Source organism: Phyllostomus hastatus, unplaced genomic scaffold (genome assembly GCF_019186645.2).
Source record: "Phyllostomus hastatus isolate PE091 unplaced genomic scaffold, TTU_PhHast_1.1 phas_contig_254, whole genome shotgun sequence".
Classification (NCBI taxonomy): domain Eukaryota; kingdom Metazoa; phylum Chordata; class Mammalia; order Chiroptera; family Phyllostomidae; genus Phyllostomus; species Phyllostomus hastatus.
Genome location: NW_025333810.1, coordinates 8,359,015 through 8,384,248, shown reverse-complemented (window position 1 = coordinate 8,384,248; position 25,234 = coordinate 8,359,015). Strand labels below are relative to the sequence as shown.

Below are 25,234 nucleotides of genomic sequence, written 5' to 3'. Positions count from 1 at the left end.
ATGTTTGATATTTAATGAAAAAAAGTTACCTCTCTTTCTCAAGTTCTTCTAAATAACCAGTATTTTCTCTGCTTCCATTTACAAACCCTCTTCTTGGGAAGGAACCCATAGGAACAGGACTGCACTCTCCTGAACGACTGGATACAGACCCTTCCCGGCTCCCGTAAGAACGGAGGGACATTTTTGACCGTAGTTTTACTCCAGGGAAATTACTGCTATCTAAGTTAAGCTCTAAAAAAAATAGAAACATGTTTTAATATAGCAACTGTTTTAAGTAGTCTAATGTGATTACATTATTTTAAAAGTGAAATCTTAGGTTAATATTTACCCCTCAATTTTAATCCATTTTATAATATAATTGAAAATACCATATATATGGTATATATATATGGTATATATATTACATGAAGTCTATAGGAATACTAAATGTGACAGCCCTTGATCAGCCAATTCATGCAGGGAGCAGAGAAAATCCTTATCGCAAATGCTGATGCCCAGAGAAAGTCACTGACTCCTGGTTCTAGGGAAATGTAAAGATAGGAGAGGGAATAAGTAGAAGAATCCTAAAAATAAACTCAGAAAATGGCTGAGTCTCAATGAGGCAGGGTATCTGAGATCCTGCAAAAGGACAGTGTACTGAAGTATCAACTCAGAAAATGGCTGAGTCTCAATGAGGCAGGGTATCTGAGATCCTGCAAAAGGACAGTGTACTGAAGTATCAACTCTATAAAAGAGCATCGACACTTCCTGGTTCAGAAGTGTACAAATGTTTAACACAGGAAACAACAAATATGCATGACTGAATACACAATTATTTAGAAACAGAATGGCTAAACTTCCCCTCCCAAGTCAACCTGAGTCAGGGGGAAAAGGAGTATGTTAAAGGATAATTAGACAAAATATCCTCCCTTAGATTCATGCTAGATAATAATATACTTAAGGACCAAAACTTTTTTGCCTAGCTTCAATAATAATTAATCATTTTCCCTATTTTGACACTGGAATTTTTAAGCAACAAAAGGAGACATTGTTTTAAAATTCTGCTAGAAATGGCTTATAATTAGCTTATGTATGTGAGAGGATAAAGCATTTGTATCCCGGATGGAACAAAGGACAGGACTTCACCTGAGGCAATGGGCCCAGTTTGTGCTAAGGTCTAGTTAGTGACTGGCAGAATGGCAATGAGCTATTAAAAGAGCTTAAAATTATTAAGAAAGGCATTTCAAATAGTTTACTCAAAGCCAGTAAAATGTTTAACTGAAGAAATAACAAGAAAATAGACTTCTGACATATTCATACTTTAACAATTACATCCTCAGGCTGTTCTATCAAGAAACTGATAATGGCACCTAAATATAACTTGGGTATACATACCTAAAACTGACAACTGAAGCTTAAAAAATTACTTTAAAAACACTTTTAAAAATGTACCTTTCAGGCGCTCTAATAAATCAATCTGTCCAGAAGATGTCATAGCTTCATCATCAATGCTTCCTTGAAGCTGTTTAAGTACTTCCTGTAAAAACGAATACAATATAGGGACATGACAAAATTCTACAAGTGTTCCTGAAGACACAACTGGTAAAAGAGTAAGTAGAAGAATCTTTAAAAAATTACATAAAAATAAAAAAAATTAGAAAATGACCAAACCTCAGTGAGGTTAGGTATTCAGAATCCCTGTCTCTGAGGCTTGCACCACCATGACCACGAAAACCATCAAATTAACACATTATAATAGTCTATGTAACACCCTAAAAATATTCAAGCTTTTATATGTTCACATTTAAGTATGTTCTTATAGTATACTAATTTACATTCAGATGTTTAAATGGATGTATGCACTTTGCCTCCTGAATTTGATGTCATTATTCCTTTCCCATCTAAATCCTTCTCTTGATCTGATTTGCCAAGATCCTTGAGTGTGTTTCTCCTTCAAACTTAAGACTACAAACATTACAAGTTTCTGTCTCCTCAGCCCTTGGCCACTCACCTTACACAACTCCAAAATTTGACACTTACCTTATATAAAGAAAAACCAGCCATGTTTGATACAGGCCCCTTTCCTCTAGGAGATCTGTCTCTCTCAAGCATTGTAAGATTACATATTGTTTTACCTGCCTTTATTTTAAAAACATTTGTAAGATTATAGAATGTTGGAAAATCATTTTTTAGAGACAAAATATGGTGTGGTAGTATCAGTGATAGAAAATATTTATCCACGAGCAACTGTCATTTCATGGGGGTTGCTACTTGACTCACTTCTGTTTTTCTCAATACATCACAGTTATAGAGTCTTCTCATTATCAGATATACATATGCTTGATAATTAAATATCCAAAATAAATGATGAAATGTCTACTGAATATTTATTCTCATTTTTCCTTACACTCGGAAAATAGAAGATACTTTACATGTATATAGTTTTAAAGCTTATAGAGAAATTTAGTTCTTTAATAATTTGCCTACAGATAATTTTTTCTACACCTTGCCATCTTTTAGTTTAAATACTGCACATCTCCACATGACTAAGTATCATGTTGCTACGCTCAGCATTTGCAATCAATGAAGCTGAATCATAGCTCTGGCGTAAAAAAGACAGTGTGTACTTCATTAAAGTTTAATTACAATTTCTGCATTTATCTGATTCCAGGTCAACTAAATCTGATGAAATCTCTATTATACTTTATTTTTATTACAGAAAATGTCACACATGTACATGAGTTTAGAGAACATTATAACGAACTCCCACATATCTTCACATCCTGCTTCAACAGTTATCAACTCATGGTCTTGTTTCAGCTACACACATCTGCTTTCTTCTCCATTTCCCCCCTTCCATCCAGACTTATTTTGAAAACAATTATCAGACATCGTATCATGTCTTCTGTAAATACGCGTATTTCAATACATATATTTAAACAGGGATTCTTTCTAAACACAACAACAATGTCATAATTATACCTAAAAAACAAACTTTTCCTTAATATTTTTAAATATATAGCCAGTGCTCACGGTGTTGTGCACCTGTTTTGCTGTGGCACACAAAAACATTTGTATAGCTTGTATCAATGCCATTTAATCAACATCAAACAGTATTCTCTTTCGCCACTAGATGGTACTACTAGCCTTTCTTTGGGATAAATAGCTTAATGATTGGGAAACATGATTCAAGATTGTACAATGTATTATGGTCTAGTAAGTGATTTTGGGAGGAGGGAGAATAACCACTGTCTTGCGTAAACTTTAATCCAACCAAAGAAGTGCCAATGTTTCCAAGTGTCTTTTCACAATCAATTTTCAAAAACAAAATAGGGAGGTCATGGTTTCTGCTCTTTAACAGCTTAAAGCATCTTAAGGAGGAGATACATAAATAATTTCCTTATAGATTGTATAACTGCTATGATACCATATGCTCAGTCCTAAATGAGCGTATGGATTAGCAAGGATGTCTTGCAGAGGCACATGCTGAGTAATTATCAATTCATGGTTGGATTCAGATATACCTTAAATGCCCATATTTGTGATATATATTATTGTATCACCCAAATAAGTTGTCAACATGATATTACATTATAGAAATTTAAGGGTATGACTGTTATTTATTTTAACATTTCACTTCAGCATGCAGAAGGATTGAAGGATAGGTTAAAATGTCTCCCAAAAATGACTTCTGAATGTGTTTAAGTAGTTAAAAATTTTTAAATCCATCTCAGAGCTCTACACTACAAAGCAGACATTCAGATAGGCCAGCCAGGAACTCTCTGCAAAGTAGACGAAAGAACAGTACTGTTGGGAATTCTTAATTTTGTGTAAAACATTTAAAAACACAGCCAGTGTAAAACAATTTTAGATACATTGTGTTGATCAGTGTTGAAATACCAAACTATTCTTTTTTAACCTATTAAATAATCAATTCAGCTGTTTTTAAGGTCACCCATAGTTTGTGGTAACAAAATGTCTGTTTACAGTCTTATTTCCAGAAGGATTGGAGATCTGTCATTTCTGGGGATAGTTTTTACAACAGAAATAGGCAATTAGAGTAGAAGTGATTCATAGACAGAATAATACACGAGTAAAAAGGTTGAACTGTTTTGATACTGAATACAAAGGGTAAGAGAGGAGCAAAAACAGTTCAGTGATAAACAGAAGCTTGAAGAATAAAGGCAACTTCAAAATGCATAGAAAAAGGACTTTGAAGAGAATAGACAATGAATAAGAAATAGGAATAGTGAACAGGCAGAAAGAATAGGGTCAAGAACCCAGATGTTAAAATAGCCTAGGGGCAGAAACAACATTAAAGCAGGAAGAATTTTTTTAAAGGGAAGGAAGTAATAAGAATTTTATTAATGATCTCCTATTCTAAAAAGTTATTATTAAATTGAGAGAGAAGGAAATCTACATAAGTAATTAAAAATTAAAACAGCTAAAGTTTTAACCTCAATTATTTTTAAATTAGAACATATTTTCTCCACTGTAGACTAAATATTTCATAACTCTTCTTGGAGATTATACTGCTTTTCAATGCTATTTGGCAAATCAATTTTAGGGCTTGAAGGCACCATGGAAATCCTCTAGGCTAGTGCAATGTCTGTTTTTTCCTAATACGGCAACCTAAACATAAGTCTAGAAGAGGGCCTGAATGTGATGCAGCTTAGCTTGTGACGACACCAGGTACTGACTTTTATTCAGGACTCCTCCCACTAGGACACCCTAATATTCTTGATAATCTAGCAATGCAGCATTTAAGTGGCAATGAGATCTGACAGTGTGGGAAGGAAGACCATATTTAATAATTGAGCTAGTTTCTATGAATTACATAAAACACCCAGACTCAGCAGAGTAATATTAAAGTGATGCTTAAGCTTAAAAATAAGAACTAACTACTTTCTGAGGTTTTATACTCATTTTCTTTATATGATTCACTGGATAAATCCAATACATTTTATTTAAAAGTATAAATGTTAACATTTGTAAGAAAAGAGTTTACATATTACTGCTTAACTTAAAATATACTTTTAAGTAAGTGAAATGTCTAACTCCAAGTTTACAAGAAGGAATACTGAATAAAAATGGATAAACTACAATTAAAAGTCACAGTCTTGATACCTTCATATTAGATGCCTCAGTTTCCAGTTTTGTAAGATGATTGGAATTATCTTCTAGCTCTTGTCGAAGATTTGAGTTCTCCATCTTCAGTGCCTCAACTTGCTTTAACAACTGATCATATGAAGCTGCAGCCATCCTTGGCTACCCTTGGACCTATAAGGTTAAAAAGGATTTTGAAATTCACTACTAAAAATATAGAGGCCGCTTGTTTACAAAGAAAGAGATAAAGAAACAAAACTCTTGAGATGTATACTAAGAAGAATTTTATTAATATGCTAGTTAAAGTCTCAGAGCAACATTGTTCAAGTAATAGCATCTAAGAGGATGGAACAATGGAGTCTTCGTCGAAGATGAACAGGATTAAAATAGAAGAGAACTTCGGTAGTGTCTGAACACATCTGCGAGTTCACAGTAGATGAGATTTTTATCAGGTTAGAATTTTTGCAGGGTTTTAAAGATATTTTACCTGGTTTAACAGGCAAACCCTAGGAAATATAATTATTGATAAAGAAATTTATTGATATTAGTAACATTAATTTAATTCTGAATTTTGTGCAATAGTCTCAGAATTTTAGAGCCAGAATGGATTGATGAGCTGGGGTAGTCACCTTCCACCACTTTTCATTTGATGAAAAGCTAGTCTTAAACACCATCCATGGAGCGGTTCTCAAGTTGAGCAGGCCTCATTAAAAGGCAGTCGTTTAATAAAATGGACACACAGGAGAGCATTAGATGGAGACTTCAAATCTTTTTTGATAGGAAGATGATAAATAAGAATTACTAATATAAAGTTAGACTGTTACATTTATTCAAAAGGATGACTATAATAGGCCAAACTTTGGCATATGAGGTCTTAGAACTCACTGTGCTCAGACCAAGGCCAAAAGACACCTGTAGAAAATGGATTAGAGATTGTCCAAAATGGATTAGGAGTAGAGATTTTCAAAGAGAAGTGAAACAGGGACTGGCGGTTAATCATATGACTTTGAAAAAAGAGTGGAGAAAAGAAAATACAGAGAAGACAGCCAGGTAATAAGAGGTCCTTGGCATGAAGAAATATAGAATGCTAGGAGTTCTATTGAGACTAACCAAGCTAGGAAGACCTTAATTCTCTATTTAGTTTAATCCCAAACTCACTTTGGAATAAATAAAATCTGCCTATCATAATTCTTTAAGAGGTAAAGAGTAATGCAAAATTTGTGTTTAAGCAACATTTAAAAATCCTGACATGAAAAATTCTTCTGTAATAAAATCCACTATACAAAATAGGGCATACCTATTTTGTAACACTGGCTAGTCAGGACAATATTGGAGTTCACCAACAAGGGAAATCAAGGGACTCAGGTCTAGTCAGTTCTCCAATGGCTATACCTGGTACAACCCACTGTCACCTGAGGAAGAAAGGAAGTACTGGAAGGTGGGGATCACTCACAGAAGTCTTGACGATTGAAAAGAATGAGCACTAGACTTTTATATGGAGACCTGGGTCTTAATTTCAGGATTGGCTGTGATTTAACCTTTTTGCCCCTTCTTTTTAATTCATTTTACCAACTGTAAAATGGACATTTACTACGTGCTCAAATATAATTTACAGGGATATGGTTAGAATTAAGAAAGAAAGGCAGGATTAAAAAGTACAATGTAAATATAAGTTATATTATGAAACTATGTATGTAACATAACTTCCTTATTAAGACTTACTGTTGATCTACGGTTAGAAGACCTTGTGCCCTCCAACCCCCCACCAATGGACAAGAGGTGAAGAAGTAATTCACCCTCTTGCAAATGACAGAGGAGACATCTCAAAAATGAAGGAGAAATTTTTACACCATATCATTAATAAGCAGTCCTGGAATACATAGTACATTAAAAGCCATGTTACAGAGGTGGATATCTGACAGAATTGAAGTCCTAAAATTCTTTATTTCAAATAAAATTTTAACAGGTAATTTTGCACTAAAATAATAAAACGAAATAAGAGGAAAGGTTAATAACACAGAGATAGGTGTGTTAAGAGAGAGGGGGTATTCTGCCTTACACAATCACAAAAAGAGCCAGATGGGCAAGAGGAGCCAAAACTATTAAAAGTGCTCTTTGATAGAAGCAAAAACATTCAGCCCTTCAGATGGGCAATTAAAACATTCTGTCATCTTTTCTTTCCTTTCCAGAATGACAATCATTACAGTTATTTCTGTTCTAAAAAGCAAATCTTTTATATAATTTTACCAGAAAAATGAGCTGTTTAGTGGAGTAATACATAGTCTACCTTATATGCTTTTAGGATATTGTGGCCATCCCTCCCTAACTCAAAATTGCTTTAGGCAAAATTTGAGAAATCATAAATTTACTTCAGAATGCCTTTTATACAAGCACAAGAATTTCACATCAAATGCAGCTTAAATGCAAGTCACTCAACAACATTTAAAAAATCAAAATTTATAAAATGGGAAAAACCTCTGAATATTTCACTTTACTGACAGTATACAAATATCCGTATTTGTTTTTCTGTAGTAAAAACGCCCACTGAAGAGATCACCACCCCATAAGAGTAGGGGAAAGAAGAAGAAAGCAAAAGCACAGTTATCTAGACTTTTATACAAATGTCCACTGGAAAACAAATTTAGAAGTATCCTAAGAAATTAATGCAAGGAGAGAGAAATATTTCAGGAAGGCAGGGGATACTCATTTAGAATTAACTGTGGAAGACTCATCATTACTAATTCAAGAAGTTTGAGATCATTTTTTAAAAAATGTTACATGTGAAGTTGCTATTACTGTTTTGTTTTAATGAATGAAAAAAAAAAGATGATGTATTTGCCAGCACTTTTAGATAGTAATGAATAAGAGAAAAATACCAACAGAAAGAGAAGAAACCAAAAGAATCAATCACAAAAGACTATTTTGCTCAACTGCACACAAATAAATTTGAAAACCTAAACAAAATAATTTACTAGAAAATATATTTATCAAAACTGGCCTTCCCCTAAAGATGAAAAATTTACAATGCAAATCACTGTTAGAAAATTGATTATCATTTAACATATTAATAGACCTACATAGAGAAAAATGATTATCCCAAAGGTAAGATGTTTTATAAATCAATGCCCATTCTTGTTGAAAATAGTGAATAGAAAAGAAGACTTCTTTAACACGATATGTATCAGCCCCAAAGCCAGCACCATACTTAATGTGGAAAAATTAGATATATTCCTAAAGTCAGGGAATGCCCATTTTTATCACTATATTTCTCATAATACTAGTCAACACAAAAGAATGAAATTAGAAGAGAATATTACTGGCAGGTGATAGAATTATATACCTGGAATATCCAAAAGAACCAATTAAATATTACTATAATAAAATAATTTAGTAATATACCATAGCACAAAATATACAGGAATGTTTCCTTTATAGGTACAAAGAGAAACCAGATAGGAGATGAAATGAATGATCCCCTTTATAATTTAAGAAGATAATAAAGCACTTAGGCATAAAATGAACCAAGTATCCAAAACATATATAAGGAAAACTATAAAATACTTCTGAATGATATTAAGGTAGACTTCAACAAAAGGGAAGATATACCTTGTTCTTGTATAGGAAGATTCAGTATAAGGATGTTGTTTCTCCCTAAGTTAATTTATAAATTTTACATAGTCCCAGAAAATTACTACATAAAGTTTGCTTTTATTTTGTTTTCTGCAGCTAGACATTTGAAAAAAACTAAACTAACAAAAATAGAAGAGCAGGAGGAATACACCTACCTCCATTAAAATACTATACAAAGCCTTTTTAAGTGAAATAGTATGTAGTTAACTGTACTATGACAGTAAGTCAACTTCTTAGTTTTAATAATTATGTAAAGATGTTAACATTAGGGGAAGCTGAGTGAAGGGTATACAGAAACTTTCTGTACTATTTTCCAACTCTTTTTAAAGTCCAAATTTATTTAAAAATAAAAAGATTTTAAAAAGTGATATCATAATGCCTATGCCACAGGTATTATGAATAGATCAACCACTGAAACACAGTAAAAAAATCCAGAAGCACATATATGCACATTTAGCAATGATAAATGTAGCATTACAAATACACATGAAAAGATGGGCTTTAGATAAGCAGCATTGGGAAACAGGGCGGCCATGAGGAAGAAGATAAAATTGCATGTATTCCTCATACTAGGATAAGTTACAAAAGAAAAAGAGATTTAAAACATTGTATAGCATCTAAATTTTCAAAATAATTTTGTCTTTAAATTAAAAATACTTAAATAGAATATATACTCTTCCAAGGAGGATGTTATGGAGAAACAAACATTTCACTTTTAGTTAGCAAGTATAATGCACATGGAGGGCCAACTGGAGCTCTCTGAAGTGATGACGTCCATTACCAGAGCAGGAGTAACAGAACGGGTTCTTAGGGTACTTCAAACAAATAAGAACATTTTTATTTGGTATAAAAGCTTAACTTCTTTTAAATAAATAATGCAAGGATGCATCCATGCACTGGAATACTCTGTCATTAGAAAGAATGATGTTAATGTAAAAAAAAAAGTAAAACAACCAAAACAAAAGGGGTGTGCTGATCACTATGTCTCATATGGTCCATTCTATTCTAGTAAAAATAAAAGGACTGTATAATAAAAAAAGTCTTTGAAAGGATATAAAAAAATAGTCATTGCCTCTGGAAAAAAGGTCTGAGTTCTGCTGAGAAGAAGCCCTCCTTTTCATTGTATACCCTTTTGTAGAGTTTGAAGATCAAAGCAAAATGTTGGTTCTTTGGGCCCTGGCAGCTTAGCTCAGTCATCTCTATAAGCCAAGGTTGCAGGTTTGATCCCCAGTGATGGCACATACAAGAATCAACTAAGAAATGCATAAATACGTGAAACAACAAACTGATGTTTCTCTTTCTCTCTCTCTTTCCCCTCCCCTTTCTCTGCAAAAATAAATAAAATAAAATAAAATAAAATTAAAAGTTGGTTCTTTGAAAAAACTTCTTCATATGGTTAGAGAGAGAGAAGAGCCCAAACATATAAAATGAACAAAATTCTATGGTGGGTGGAGGAGGAACTGATTTAAGAGGAAATAAAAAACCTTAACAGTTTTATAACCATTGAAAAATTGGAGCAATAAGTGTTTTTTCTCTCCTCTTTCCAACACGATACAAACAAAACCCACCAGACCCAAATGGTTGTACAGAAACTTTCTACCAAAATTAATAAACAAATCATACCAACCTTATACAAACTTTCCCAAGAATAGAAATATAGGAAATATCTCCCCAATGCATTTTATGATGCCAATATAATTGCAATATAAAAGTCAAAGGTAGTGTGAAAAAGAATGATTAAAGACTAGTATCACTCATAAACATTGAAACAAAAATCATACACAACATATTACGAAACAGAATACATCTGTATACAGTAAAGAAACTACAGCAGTCAAGCTGAGTTTACCCAGGAATGCAAGGTTAGTTTAACATTAGATCCTTTATGTGTCATGCACTGCATTAAAACATTAAGGGAGAAAAACCTTATAATCATCTCCATAAACAAAGAAAAAACATTTGATAATAGTCATCTGTTCAAGATAAAAACTCTTAATAAAGTGGAAATAGAAGAGAAACTGCCAAAAAACCTACAGTAGACAATACTCTTTAACAGTGAAATGTTAGAGGCATTCTTTTAAACATCAAGAACAAGTAAAGATGTCTAACTATTGCCATTTTCACTCAACACAATCCTGCCTGTCCTAATTAGCATAGTCAATGTTTAAAAAGGAAAGAATAATGATTGGAAAGGAAGAAAGAGAAATAAGAAATATGAAAATTTATCCAGTTTGTGGAAGAAAAAAATCACTATACAAAAAAAACCTTGTAATTCAAAGCAGAATGCATCTTACACATTTTTAGTTCCTTTCTCTTTATTTAACGAGTCCTAATCCTCCCATTATATTTCTCTTTCCCTTCTCTAGTAAGAAATGGTAAGTGGTGATATTCAGTGTCCTGTCTGCTATATTTCCCCCCATCTCTTTCTTTCCTTACATTCTATAAAGGGCTATATACACTGGCTGGATTCCATCCAAGACCATCATAAGTGAAGGTAAGCTCCAAGAAGACTACCAAAATGATCTGGGACAGGGGTTGGCAAACATTTTTTGCAAGTGTCAGATGATAAATAAGCCTTTGTGGGCCTTATGATTTCTGTTAAAATACTACTTTGACTTTGTCGCTGCAGCACAAAAGCAGCCATAGAAAATATGCAAAAAAAAAAAAAATGGGCATGACCTGTTTCAATAACACTTAGGTTACATAAACAGTGGCAGTTTGCAGACCCCTGGCCCAAAACATGAATTCTCAATTCTGGCTTTCAAACATCCCAAAGTAGTCCAAATAATTTCAAAGGCTATTGAGAAATTCTCAATATTAGTATTTTACTTTTAAGTAAAAGGAAGTAATCTGCTATCTTGGAAGGAACAGAGAACTGGGAAGTTTTAAGGTTCTTGATCGTCTTTCAGCAATCATTTTTAATTTCCACTATTTGTTCATCTTCCAGAAATTTGTTGCAATCTCATTTTGGCTTCTTCTCACCCTATGGTAACGTAAGCACATATCTTTTTAAAAAATTTTTTTATTGTCACTGATCAAATCTTAGGAGAAAGAGGTGGTAAATGTGAGTGACTAATTCACCAGCTTGCATCAGAAATTGTTTATACATGAAAATGTTAAATTCATATAGAAGTTTAATTTTTGTATATGGTATGAGTGTAAGCAGTTAACTTTACTGCCTTCCACATGCGTAACCAAGTACATCAGCACTACTTATTAAACAAACCATTTCTTTTCCACTGAATGGAAATGCATCTCTTATCATATGCTATCTTCTCATGTATATTTAGAACTGTAACTATGTTACATTTAAATTAATTTGAGACAGATTACACTTCTATGATATTAAATCTTACCTCTCTTCTGTGTGTCATGAATAATTAAGGTCCTTCAATCAAATTTTCTATCTTTTTTTTCAAGAAAAGGTCCCATGCCTTTTGTATCACATTTATTTCCATTTTGTTGTTGTTTGATTTACTGTGGGTAAAACACAACCATTCATACCAGATACTGCTATTACAGTCACTTATAAAATTATCCTGTGGATTCTAATAGTTTTTCTTGTGGATTTTCTGGATATGCAATCACATTAATCATAAGTAAAGGTAATTTTGTCCCTTCTTTCCCAATATTTATACCTTATTTCTTTTCTTTTATTGTTAGCTTAAAACTTCAAAATAATTTTGAACAACAGTGATCTTATTCCTGATTTTAATAGGAATAGTTTAGTATTTCACCATTTAACAATCCATTTTAGTGACTATTTTTAACGTTTGGGTATCTTCCTTTTGTTTAAAAATTTTTTTTTAAACCAGTGTCCCGACCCTTGGGGATAGAACCACTGACTGGAAACCGTCGGCACCGAAGCATGACACCAAGGGGGCCGGAGCCCTTTCCCTCTGCCTCTGTACATTATGGGGACCGGGACTGCAAGCCCAACCCCCACTAAGAAAAGCAGGGTAAATTTCTTAATAGGAATAGCTTCTAAATACCTTTTTTTTTTTTTTACAAAACCTTCTGATATAACATATAGCCATACAGTTTTTTCTTTTATTTGCTGATGCCATCAATTATAAGAGTTTCTCATTTTGACCCAGCCTCCATTCCTGCAATAAACCCTATGTTGTTCATGTTTTACTACTTTATCAGTTTGTTCATTTTTCAATATTTCACATGAAATTTTAAAAAAGATTTTATTTCTATATTTTTAGAGAGAGGGAAAGGGAGGGAGAAAGAGGGGGAGTGAAATATCAATGTGTGGTTGCCTCTCGCACACCCCCTATTGGGGACTTGGCCCTCAACCCAGGCATGTACCCTGACTGGGAATCAAACCGTTGACATTTTGGTTCACAGGTCCCTGCTCAATCTATTGAGCTACACTAGCCAGGGGACACATGGAATTTTTTAATGAGAAACCAATATATACTTTAAAATTTTTATAGTATTTTAAAATAATGTTTTGAATTAAGTTTATGTTCAGTTTATAAAATGAGTTGGTAGGTTTCTCACCTTAATCTTATACGGTTTAGAATAGTTTGAATAATTTATCTATTCTTTGAAAATCAGCTAGAATTCAGATCAGAAGATACCCTTTTAGAAAAAAGATTTTTAAGTGTTTTGAAATTTCTTATGTGGTTAGATGTGTTTTCTTGTATCAATGTGATTAATATAGTTCACCAGTAAATTATCCATTCTCTCTAGCTTTTCAAGTATATTACTACAGAGTTGGATATATTCTTTTATTTTAAAATTCGTTTCTTATCCCATTCATACTCTTTTGGTTTTGTCTTTTGTTCTCTTAATCAGGTTTTGTAGGGTTTCATCTAGTTTATTGGTTTTTACACAAAAAATTAACTTTTGGTGTACACATCCTTTCTACTAATTTGTTTTCTATTTCTCTTTACTAATTATATCCTCTTATTTCCATTGGTTTGTTTTTGTTCTTTATTAACTATTCTCTAATCCATTTTACTTTGGTGAGTTTTGTTTCCCCACCTTTAAGACAAGGTGTATTATATCCAATACTTAGCATCTGTAATTCTCATAAAGCTTTGCTCAGTAGCAGCCACAAAAGATAAACACATGCAAAAATAAACAGAAACAGTGCTTTCTCAGCCATAGGGAGCAAAGAACAGGAAAAGAGGGCACAGATTCAGAGAATGTCCAAGATGACTTTCCCATTAAAAAAGTAAGATGATGCATTTCTCTCATGGCTAAATATTTGAAAACTTATTATTTATAAGACACCATGCAAATATTATAAAGAGGTTTCGTGGGTTGGATTGAGTTCCTCAAAGAGATATGTTGATTCACAGGTAGCTAATCCCTGGTCCTTGTGAACTTGACCCTTTTTGGAAACAGAATCTTTGCAGATATAATCAAGTTAAGATGAGGTCTTACTGGATTAAGATAGGCCCTAAATCCAGTGACTAGTATTCTTTAAAGAAGGCCATGTGAAGAAATGGGCACAGAGACAGGAAGAAAACATTATGGGGCAATGGAGGCAGAAACCCATAAACTGCCAGCAGCCACCAGAAATTAGGGGGGGAGACATGGAAAAGAATCTCCCTCAGCATCCCCAGAAGGCACCAACCTTGCTGACACCTTGATTTCAGATGCTTAGCCTCCAGAACTGTGAAGTAATAAATTTCTATAATTTTTTAATTTATAGAAATAAATTGTTCAAGTACAGTTGTCTCAATTTTACCCTCACCATTCCTCCCCATGCCAGCCCTTGATCCTACCCCTCTTTGGTCCAAGTGTCCTTCTTGGCCTTTTAGCTAAGATCATGTGTAGTATCTGTTCTTATCAGATTTCTATAATTTTAAGCCACCAGTCTGTGGCACTTTTTCATGACAGCCCTACATAACTAATAGAGGGGAGAAGATAAATTGACATGTTCCTTGTTCTTAAGTATCTTATTATTTAGCAAAGTAGTAATATTCCAATAGAAAGGGTAAATAGGATCAGAATACAAAATATATCAGATGTTTATGTCCCACCTTCCATTCTCTTGGCGCACTTTCACTCTAGTCATTGCTGCATCAATCAGCTCAAAAGCAGATGTAAAGTGAAAGTACATCAGCTGCACCAGGCATCTTTTGCTTTCTGTCTTAGGGCATCTGTGACACCCTAGCGTGGGTCCCCAGCATTTCTGCATGTACAAACTATAAAACAGTAAACACCTGATGGGGCAATACTTGACTAAAGGGGGATGGTTGTTAGTATATATAATTCTTTCTCTTGGGTGGGCACATCTATTTGGTTTCTCAGAAGGTCCTGGCAGATCAAGCCACAGTTGTCCAAAGTGATGACCAACTTGAGAACACAGACTTATACTGGCTGCCCTTCATTACTGTTTAACTTCTTCTAGGCCTCTCTACTCCTCTTCCTGGATCACTTCAGAGAGAATTTCACACAAGGCCTTGCTTGGCTCAAGCTCTGACTTACAGGAAACCCCAGGCTAAGATACAAATACCTAAAACTCAAAGGCAAATTTGGGTACAAAAGCACTGACAGAATGCTATGGGAGTCACACCTTGCTGAGAAAATTAAGGAAAGTGTTCAAAATGTAAAAGTCATTTAAGAAGGGACTTGAGAGATAGCATGACGGTGAGAGGACACATAGAGGTGAGAGGACAGGAGCTTTGACCATTCCACAAGAAGAAACAAAATGATCAAAGCTCCAACTGGAAAAATGGTGTCTCTCTGGAAGAACAAACAAGAGTCTAATTTAGCTGAAATATATCATGGAGGAATCAAGGAAAAGAGGCAGGTAAGAGCATAAATATGACTGGAAACATAAGGTGGCTAGGTTACCTCACAGTGTAAGGAAGAAGAGGTTTGGATAGATATCCACAAAAATGGTGTGATAACAGAGGCACATGGCCATGTTGCTTTAACATTTCTCAGTTTCTATCATAGACTATATCAGAAGTAGCTGATAAACTGACGTCAATTAAGTGATTATATGACCAAGAATCTAAAATTAGCTAGTGGAAAATATATTTCAATAATCTTTGATGAATATCTGCTTACCATCTTAGTGACCATTATATACCATACTATACTATAGTTTAAACAAATATGGCAAATGAAAGTCTGCATTTACCCAAAAGTAACATTCTTTTACAAAGTATAAGTAACAAAAACATCCAACACTTCAGCTTTAAAAAAAGAAACAAATAAACCTATGCATATGACTATAGTAGAGAGGATAACTGGCTCCATAAAATCTTCATGTCTTAATCCCTGAATGTGTTAGTTTACATGGCTAAAGAAATTTTACAGATGTGATTAACTGAAGTTCCCGATATGGAGAGATTTTTCTTATTATATATGTGGATCTAATCTGATCACAAGGGTTGTAGTAAGACAAAGGCCGGAGGAGCAGAGTCAGAGGAGAGCACGTGATGAGAGAAGCAGAGGGTCAGAGTCAAAGAGAGATTTAGTGTGCTGCTGCGGGCACTGAAGATGGAGGAAGGGGCCGTGATCCAAGGAGTGCAGGTGGCCTCTAGAAGCTGGGAGAAGGCAAGCAAATGGATTCTCCCCTACAGCCTCTGGAAGAGGTGCATCATTGCTACTACCTCAATTCTGGTCCAGTGAAAACCATTTCAGACTTCTGATCTCCAGGGCTGTATGATAATAAGTTTGTGTTGTTTTAAACCTCTGAAGTTTGTAGTAATTTGTTACAACAGCAATAGGAAAAAAAAAAGCCCTATGATCCAGTGATCTCTCTCCTACAGATACATTCCAGTGAAACCTTCTCATTGGTCCATGTAGTTATCTTAAAACATACCCATAATTTCTTTAACCCTATACCTTCAAAAGGTGGTGCTCAACTGATACCTTCTTGCGTTGCTGGATTTAGTTACTTCTAATAAAGAGAATATGATAGAAGTGATAGTGTGTTACTCCTGAGACTATGTCATAAATGGCTTCTTCCTTGCTCTTTGCCTCTATGATCACTGGAGGAAACCAGCGGCCATGTCAGTAAGACACTCTGGCAGTCCAGTGGAGAGGCTCCTGACAAGAAACTGAGGCCTCCTGCCAGTAACCAGGAGGAAAAAACTGTGTAAGTGAGCCATCTTGGAAATGTATCCTCCAGTCTAGTCAAGCTTTCAGATGACTGTGGCCCTGGCCAAGAGACAGCAACTTCATGAGAGATTCTGAGCCAGACCACTCAGCTGAGACATTTCTGAATTTCAGAACCATGGAAATTCTGAAATAATAAATATTTATTGTTTAAGCCACTAAGATTTGGGGCAATTTGTTATACAGTCATACCTCGGTACTTGTTGGCTTCAGAACTCATCAAATTCTGTACTCGTCACATTTTGACGAGAAAAAAATGTTTCAGTACTTGTCAGTTTCAGCACTTGTTACAAGTTCCATAACGAATTAATGATGAATACTGAGGTCTCACCGTATAATGATATGTAAACAGTCTATAAGTAGTTATGTACAAGTGTACACCACAGCAGTGTTTGTGGCATCAGAGATTTGACAAGAACCTAGAACCTTCACTAGGGGAATAGTGACAGACATTACAGAACACTGTATCATACAATCAGCCCCACAAACTAGGTGGTCATCAAGTAAAACATATCTTAACACTACTGAGTTCAAAATGGTAAAAAATTATATGTATTATAAACATAAAATTGGGTACATATCCCTAAGAGGTGAAAGCAGAGACTGAAACAGCATGTTCACAAACAGAATTATTCATAATAGCCAAAAGCTGGAAGCAACCCAAGTTATCTATCGATAGATAAATAATGCAAAATACACACACACACACACACACACACACACACACACAATGGGATATTATTCAGCCTTAAAGAGGACGGAAATTCTGACACACACTACAACATAGATGAACTGAAGATATTATTCTAAGTTGAAATAAGCCAGTCACAAAAAGGCAAATATTGTTTGATTCTTCTTATATGAGGTTCCTAGGGAAGTCAAATTCACAGACAGAGGAAGTAGAATGGTGGTTTGCCAGGGTCTAGAGGTACTGAAAAATAGAGTTACTATTTATGGGTAGGGTTTTGTTTGGGGAAAGTGAAAAGGTTCTCAGGACAAATGGTGGTACATTCACAATATGAATGTGCTTAATGACATAAATACAGATGTAGTTTAATGATTAAGATGGTAAATTTTATGTCTGTTTATTTTACCACAATAAAAAACTCATTAAGTGTAAAAAAACAGACACACAAAATGATACCAAATATTTCACAAGAATTAACACATATTTAAGATCACATTTGAATGAGTGCTTGTAAGGGAAGTAGGAGTTCAGTATGAGAATAAAAGGGGAGAATGCTTGCCTTTTGTGCACTGCTTATGTCATGATTTGATTTACAAAAACTTCTGAGAACACTTCTATTACATAACATACAAGATGCCACCTGTACCTAAATAGGAGCTGGGGTAACTTTCTAACAGTTGACCCCACAGAAATCAAGAACCACAGATTACTGACTATTAAAACTAGAAGATCTAGAAATCATTTCATCTGACCTTCTAATTTTACATTCAAGATACTTAATACTTCAAAAGTAATTTACTTTTCAGACGTATCCAGGATTCCTAGAAGAGTTCACAAGGCACAGTGTTTCAAAGAGCAAACCACTATGTTCCTTTAAATTAGAAGATATTTTAGATGATAAAAACTTTTAAATATCCCAGAAACAGACAAAGCAATTGGTGACATTTCACATTGTTCTATTATAATGAAGGTCAAAATTAAAGAGAACATTTAACATGAAAAGATTGGTTAAATTATGAGAAATTAGTAACAGTAAAAATAGAGAAAAATGGTAAAATAAAAATCCACAAAACAATTTATGCATAAAAGCACCAATAAATAGCCTTGATTCAGTTCATAGGCATACTTAAGTAATTTTGAATTCCTTACTAGCTCAATTCTGGCCATATCAACTAACAATGAATACTTTCAAAGACCACTAAAACCAATAGTTCTGAATAATTTCAAAGACTGCTAAAGCCAATAGTTCAGTCTTATATTAGGTAGTTCATACTAGAAGAGGAAAATAATCCAACTTTTCTTGTTTTAGTTCTTTATTTCTTATTTAATTCTTAAAAATACCTCAAACTAATGCTGTTTTATTTATAAGTGTGCATATGATTAATAAGATGATCTAAAAAAAGTATGCTATGAATGTCATTACAAAAACTGCTGCCTCTCCATTTGGCTACCAAGTATTTTACAAAGCATTCTTATAGTGTAGTTAAAAACTCATAACCAAGTTAATATTTTTTAATTTGATGGTTTGTCAATGATTTATATTGTTGTTCAAATAATTTGTTATATACTATTTTGTATGTTACTTAGTAAGAGACATTATTTAAAATAATCATATAGAGTTAGAATTAAATAGACTATTTAAGTTTCTTACATCCTATACAATAAATGACCTTGGATAAAATCACAACATACCTAATTAGAAGTACTCTAACATTTAAAATGGAAATAATGCAACACCGAGCTGTTTAAATAATAAAATGAAATAATATATGTAAAAATAAGAATCATAAACTCTTAAAGAGTATACTAATCAGGGTTCAAAGAATTGATTGAACTGCATTTCATTTGGAATTTTAATGTGATATCATTAATTCTAGCTATAGTTTCCATTACATTTTAAAAAGATCTTAAGGATTATCAACCTCATCATATATAATTCTTAAAGCAGAAATATTTTTTAAAAGAATAAAATTGCTTTAATTTATCATGGAAAAGTTTATGGCCTTATTTACTCAAGACCAAGTCCTCATTATCTTAAAAAATGTTACTGAAACAAAATCATAGGTTTTCTTCAGGCTTTCCGTTGGGTAAGCACTACTTAAGAGATGCTGTCACTGATCCTGGAGGGCTTTACAAAGCCAGTGCCATCCATCCTGTTTAGGGAGTAGGGAGGTGTGGCAGACTGGCTACCGTAAATTGTTATGAAGATAATCCATTTAAAAACTCATCAATCAAAAAACATGTTTTTAGACATTCAAGTAAAGCCAAAAAAAATGTAAGTACAATGAAAACACGTTCTATCAAGCGTGTATCTTATGAGTATGCACTAAACAGAAATACATCTACAAGAAAAGCCATGGTGCCTTAATTTAGAATATTTGCCAGTAGAGTTTATTCAATGATATCTAAAAGTCACCAAAGAGTAATAGGAAATTATTTAATAAATACAGGTCTTAAATATTAATCCTATGAAAAATTTATCACTATAATTTGTCATAAAGAAATTGACATAATAAAGTGATTTACTCTTGAATAACCTAATTAAAGACATAAAGGTATACTAACAAAGGAAAAGATCCACTGTTTCACATATAATTTAAGATTTCCTGTAAGATTTATGTTCAAGCAAAGAATTTGAACACCTCTTTTGAGATGCAGAATCAAAGCATCTGGTACATTCTACTGTGAAAACATTCATAGCTTCGTATTTTTCCTACTGAAAAAAAAAAACAAGTAATTTTTTCTCCTGTTCAGGTTGCAATGATAAACCATGGCTTCTTCTTGTAATGGACTTCTACCACCAGCACTGCTGCATGGTTTCCTGTTCCTCTGCAGTTGTCTTTTCAGCCTAACCGGGAGAAGAGCACGGCTGCAGTCATCTGCAAAAGCCACTACCACTGTGCCTTGTAACTAACAAAGACACTGGTATCTTTCTGCCTCCCTATTCACAAGGAGTTAGTTCATTTAGATGTTGTGTACAAACATGCACTTCTGGTGACCAAAATTTCACCGATCAACCAAAACCATCCTCAAACTCTGCAATACCTGCCTCCTCTTCTTCCTCTACTCCTAAGTAGCCCTTTCCACTAGTTCACATCAGCCATCAGCAGCAGCTTTGTATCCCCCTCTTTTGGCTACCACTGCATGTGTCCCCAGAAAAGAAGCCTTTCAATGGGTTAGAGCTTTTGCTCTTGGTCATGAATATGCTCCATTCTTTGTTGTCCTCTACCCGTTTCCTTAGATACTGTTATTCCACTCTACTTTGTCAACAGGCATTATAAAAACAAAAACAACCTTTTAGCTTCAAAAACAGCTCTTTCTCACCAGCCTCCCCTTAACACTCCGACCCCTCCCCCCTTCTTCCTCTTCTGTCAAAAACCCAGGATCAGAAGCACAGGAAATCCATCTCCTGTGCTGCAGTAGAAGGGGGGAGGGAGGGAGACGCCCCTGCCTCCACGTTTGGCATGTGGCGGTGAACCCTGTGCCAAAGAAAACCACCAGTTTTCAGACAGCACGAGGAAAAATAGTCTCCCCCTCCCTCTGCAGCAAGCCGGGCCATTGTGGCTCCAGCACCTACCCCATTTCCAAGCCCGGCAGCACCTCCATTCCGTCTCCAGTGACACTGAAGCGGGTTGCGCCAATATAGCCACATGTCGGTCACGTGTGCCCATGCCCAGCCAATCGGAGGGTCGCCGAGGGGAATGGGGAGCGCCCTGGTCTGCATCCAGAGGATTACACAGCTGCTTCACGCTCTGCTTCCCGACCCGCAGCCCGCACTCCGCACTGGGCAGGAGGACACAGGGTCCCGCCCTGCTGCACACGCAGCGGAGCCCTAACTTGCACTAAAGCTTGTGGGTATGCCCTCACCACCCCAACCCCCAGGCAACCCACCTAAGCTTAAGGAAGCTAACATGCATAATAGGATGGGGTGGGGGAGGTCCACATGGTGAAAAGATTAGCATGAGAGGCTGGAGGTTGGGGGGTAATAAATTACATCTCATTCGCTAATTTTTACATGGTTGCAGCACAGATAAAAAGAATTACAGCAAAAAATACATTAAAAATCACTGATTTGCTAGGTAAATCAGTCGAACTATGTTTGAATTAGAAATACAGTTACCAGAAAAGCTATGATGGCAGCATAGCGGAATCATGGAGTCACTGTCTGGGTGGAATCTTTGCTCCTGCCTCTTACTAGTGATTTCAGTCAGTTACAGGCTCAGTGCTTCAATTTCCTCTGTAAAAACAGGAGAAGTAAGGAATAGAGGAATATGTATGAAGCAGTATTTAAAGTAGTCCCTGGCACAGTATGTGCTGTTGGCTACAATGAATCTGAAATTTAAATTTAGTATTTTAATGCAAATTCTACATTTAAGTCAACCAAGTAAATCTTAAATTACTAATTTTTAAGAATTAGGCAAAATCCAAAATGCCAAAAATTTAAAGTGGATTTAAGTTCTGGTTTAAATATGGGGAAAATCAGTTTCATGTTCTATTTCAAATTTAAATGGATACTTAACTTCAGTTCTTTAGATGAACTATATTAACTATAATCTTTTCTTAATTTTTAAAATAGCATGAAAAGAAGCAAGCTATTAAACAGCTGTGGACGAAAAAGGGGTTACAAGCTCAGGGAGGCCTGAGCTTACAAACTCAGCAATCAGAAGTAACCACATAGGATGGTCTGAACATAAAAGTTCCTACTAAAAGCAGTTCATAGCCCGTAGTCTCATCCTAGGCCTACAGTTTACTTGACAAAGGTCAATCTTTGCCATAAGTGAGCCTATATTTTTGTGTTTTGTGGGTTTTTTTGCATCTAAGATAATAAACTTTGAAAGGTCAAAGTACTCTTTTCCAGACCTCTCATGTCACAACCACCAGAATGTGAGGGCACAGAACCCCTCATTATTATCTTCCTCCTTCTAAGACCACCTTTTAGTGCTGTAAATGTTAATTAGTAGCTATCCTGTACCATCAGTGGAAAAGATGTGTTTCTCTATTTTGCCCTTTTAGCCAATCCCAGACATTCCCCACCCCGAGCTCCACCCAGTTTGCTTTTGCCAGCCCCCTTAATCTACCACCAATGGATTTCATGTAACCCTCCTTATGTCTCCTTTCATTCTCCTGTATAAAATAAGTTGCCAAACTGTCATTCTATGAAGCATTTCTTCAATTCATTGAGATTTTGCTTATCTGTAATTATCGTCAGTTTGGCTCTAATAAATGTGTAAAAATTCTCTACGGGTCTGGATGTTTCTTATGTTGATATAGTAGTATATTTGGAGCAATTCCAATTTATTAAAAATTGTAAATTAGAAAAGTAATAGACATACAGCATAATGCTCATACGTATACACGCAACAGATGTACACGTAGTGGTTATCCTTGGAAGGTAGAGTAATGGAGTGATTTCTCTTTTTTCATTATGTTTTTGAATATTTTTTCTTTGTCTCTATATGATAATGAGCAAATACTCCCTAAGTATTTGTTGCATTAGCAAATGAACTGACCACATATTACAGTAATTAGAAAAAATATATATTAAGTGTTTAAATACGTCTAGACACAATTTTCCTTCATGTTTGAAATAAAGGAAACATGTGAATCAATTTGGTTCTATCTTAAATATATCCCATTTGTCAGGATGACTTAGTTTTACAAAAGGCTTTTAAGATACTCTTACTCAAAGTGCATGATTCATTAAACAGGACTAAATTATTTATATAGTCATTGACTATTTGTGACAAATTCAGACAGACAATTTCTCATAAAGCCTAGAAAAAGTACCCTTCCTTTCTGGAAAGAAAAAGTACCCTTCAAAACAAAGAATACATTATAGAAGTTCCTAAAAATAGCTTCTTAGTACCCTAAGAAACAACTCTCTTACTCTTGAATCAGACTATGATTCAAGCTATTATTTAGTAAACTAGCCTGTAGCCAAGATTTAGCTCAAGATTATTTGTCTAGGTTTTTACTACATTTATTGTAGAACTTAGTGAGTCAAATGATAAAATTTTGAAGAAACCTATGACTATTTCATTAATCACTATAATTAAAATCTAAAAGTAAGCCAATCTAAAAACTTGACATTTTACAATGCTGCCAATTGAATTATTTGGTAAGATTTTCAAACTGGTTTCCTCAGGGGTTCTGCAAAACTTTGATTTGAATTTTATTTTTAAAATATATTTAGATATTTTAAAAACTTTAATCAAAAGGTATTGGACCAAATTTGAATACAATAAACATCACTGGAACATTAATTTGTGCTACTGGGTTTCTGCATATCTCAGAATAAATGTCCTGATATCCCTAATTAAGAAGATTGCATTATCATATACACTATATATACAGTAAGATTAAAAATATTTTCTGATCAAAATTAAATACAGAAATAAATTGTAAGACAGTGTGGACAAACATACCCCTGACTTCAAGTATTTGTGGTTCATTATGATCAGCTTGACTTTTTTTTAGCATATGTTCATAAGTAAATGTATAATTATGAACATACAGCCCACCTTAAAAAACAAAACAAAACAACTTCTGGCCCTGACTGGTGTAGCTCAGTGGATTGAGTGTGGGCTGTGAATCACAGGGTTGCCAGTTCAATTACTGGTCAGGGCACATGCCTGGGTTGTGGGTCAGGTCCGCAGTACAGGGTGTGCAAGAGGCAACCACACACTGATATTTCTCTCTCTCTCTTTCTCCTTCTTTTCCCCTCTAAAAATGAATGAATAAAATCCTAAAAAAACAAACCCTAAAACGTTTGAACTTTCTGCAGCTTAAAAAGTTTAATGGCTCACTTAGAACAATGCTCTCTAAAAAAAAGTTTAATGACTAAACAGGGTTTAGTGGGATTCTCCATGTCTTAAATTTTGCATTCATTTTAATATAGACATGTTTGGCTTAATTTAAGAAAATTTTAAAAACTGAGAGGGATGTGAGCAACAATATTAACTAATATATAAAATGAGTTAAAAATAGTGCTCCTTTCATTTGTCTTAAATCTTGTGCTTTGCCCTGGCTGGTGTAGCTCAGTGGATTGAGCGCAGGCTGCGAACCAAAGTATTGCAGGTTTGGTTCCCAGTCAGGGTACGTACCTGGGTTGCAAGCCATGACCCCCAGCAACCACACATTTATGTTTCTCCCTCTCTCTCTTTCTCCCTCCCTTCCCTCTCTAAAAATAAATAAATAAAATCTTAAAAAAAAATCTTGTGCTTTGTCAATACTTAACTCTTTACTGTATAGCTCAGATATAGAATAGAATAGAATATATTTATGCCTACAAAGAGACCAACAAAAATTTTCTTTAAAAATAATAATTATGCATTAAAAAACACATGCTAATGTAAATCTTAGTTCTCCAGGAGCTGAGTCATCAAATAAAGCTCAGATTTACTTACAAACCTTCTAGTCTTTAGAGTTATTCTGGGTTATGGTATGATGAAAAAGCTTAAGAGAATAAAATGGGTCAGACTTTCAAGGCCAAACTGGTTGTGAAGACCAATTCTTCCATCTTTCCTATACTTCTCATGGGAAATGGCAAAGAGCTGAAATGTTGCAATGACAATGGGATTTTTCATGATGTATATATAAACTAATAAATGGGAGGTATACTCAAATCTACAAATGAGATTTACCTGTGTGTTCTGTGTTACCTCCAGGGACAAAAGTTACTTAAAAGAAATATTTCTAGCACCAATAATAGAATCTTAATTAGTTTCTCTCCCTCCA

The 25,234-nt window shown here is 34.5% G+C and overlaps 2 protein-coding genes, 1 non-coding gene and 1 pseudogene across 13 annotated transcripts in view; 1 reads left to right on the top strand and 3 right to left on the bottom strand.

The window, feature by feature from the left end:
- Window positions 1-5,241, bottom strand: part of LOC123818046 (adenomatous polyposis coli protein) — an 80,917-nt gene extending 75,676 nt beyond the window's left edge. Inside the window, exons 1-3 of the mRNA XM_045837910.1 lie at window positions 5,107-5,241; window positions 1,432-1,516; window positions 30-231 (exon numbers count right to left, since the gene is read on the bottom strand). Coding sequence (XP_045693866.1) covers window positions 30-231; window positions 1,432-1,516; window positions 5,107-5,241 — 422 coding nt within the window. The remainder of the gene's footprint in view (window positions 1-29; window positions 232-1,431; window positions 1,517-5,106) is intronic.
- The window catches only part of LOC123818075 (adenomatous polyposis coli protein), a 147,803-nt gene that overhangs the window by 76,676 nt on the left and 45,893 nt on the right, over window positions 1-25,234 (bottom strand). For 4 of the 11 annotated variants that reach the window (XM_045837918.1, XM_045837924.1, XM_045837927.1 and 1 more), the window contains exons 2-3: window positions 1,432-1,516; window positions 30-231 (exon numbers count right to left, since the gene is read on the bottom strand). In XM_045837918.1, coding sequence (XP_045693874.1) covers window positions 30-231; window positions 1,432-1,516 — 287 coding nt within the window. Of the gene's footprint in view, window positions 1-29; window positions 232-1,431; window positions 1,517-5,106; window positions 5,260-12,071; window positions 12,197-21,074; window positions 21,110-21,617; window positions 21,735-25,234 lie in introns of those variants that run through there. The other 7 variants (XM_045837920.1, XM_045837925.1, XM_045837929.1 and 4 more) reach the window with 5 other exon arrangements.
- On the bottom strand, window positions 12,528-12,674 carry LOC123818198. Its single transcript, XR_006785587.1, has one exon. It is a non-coding gene; the product is annotated as a small nucleolar RNA SNORA57 (small nucleolar RNA).
- Window positions 14,476-14,566, top strand: LOC123818187 (annotated as a pseudogene).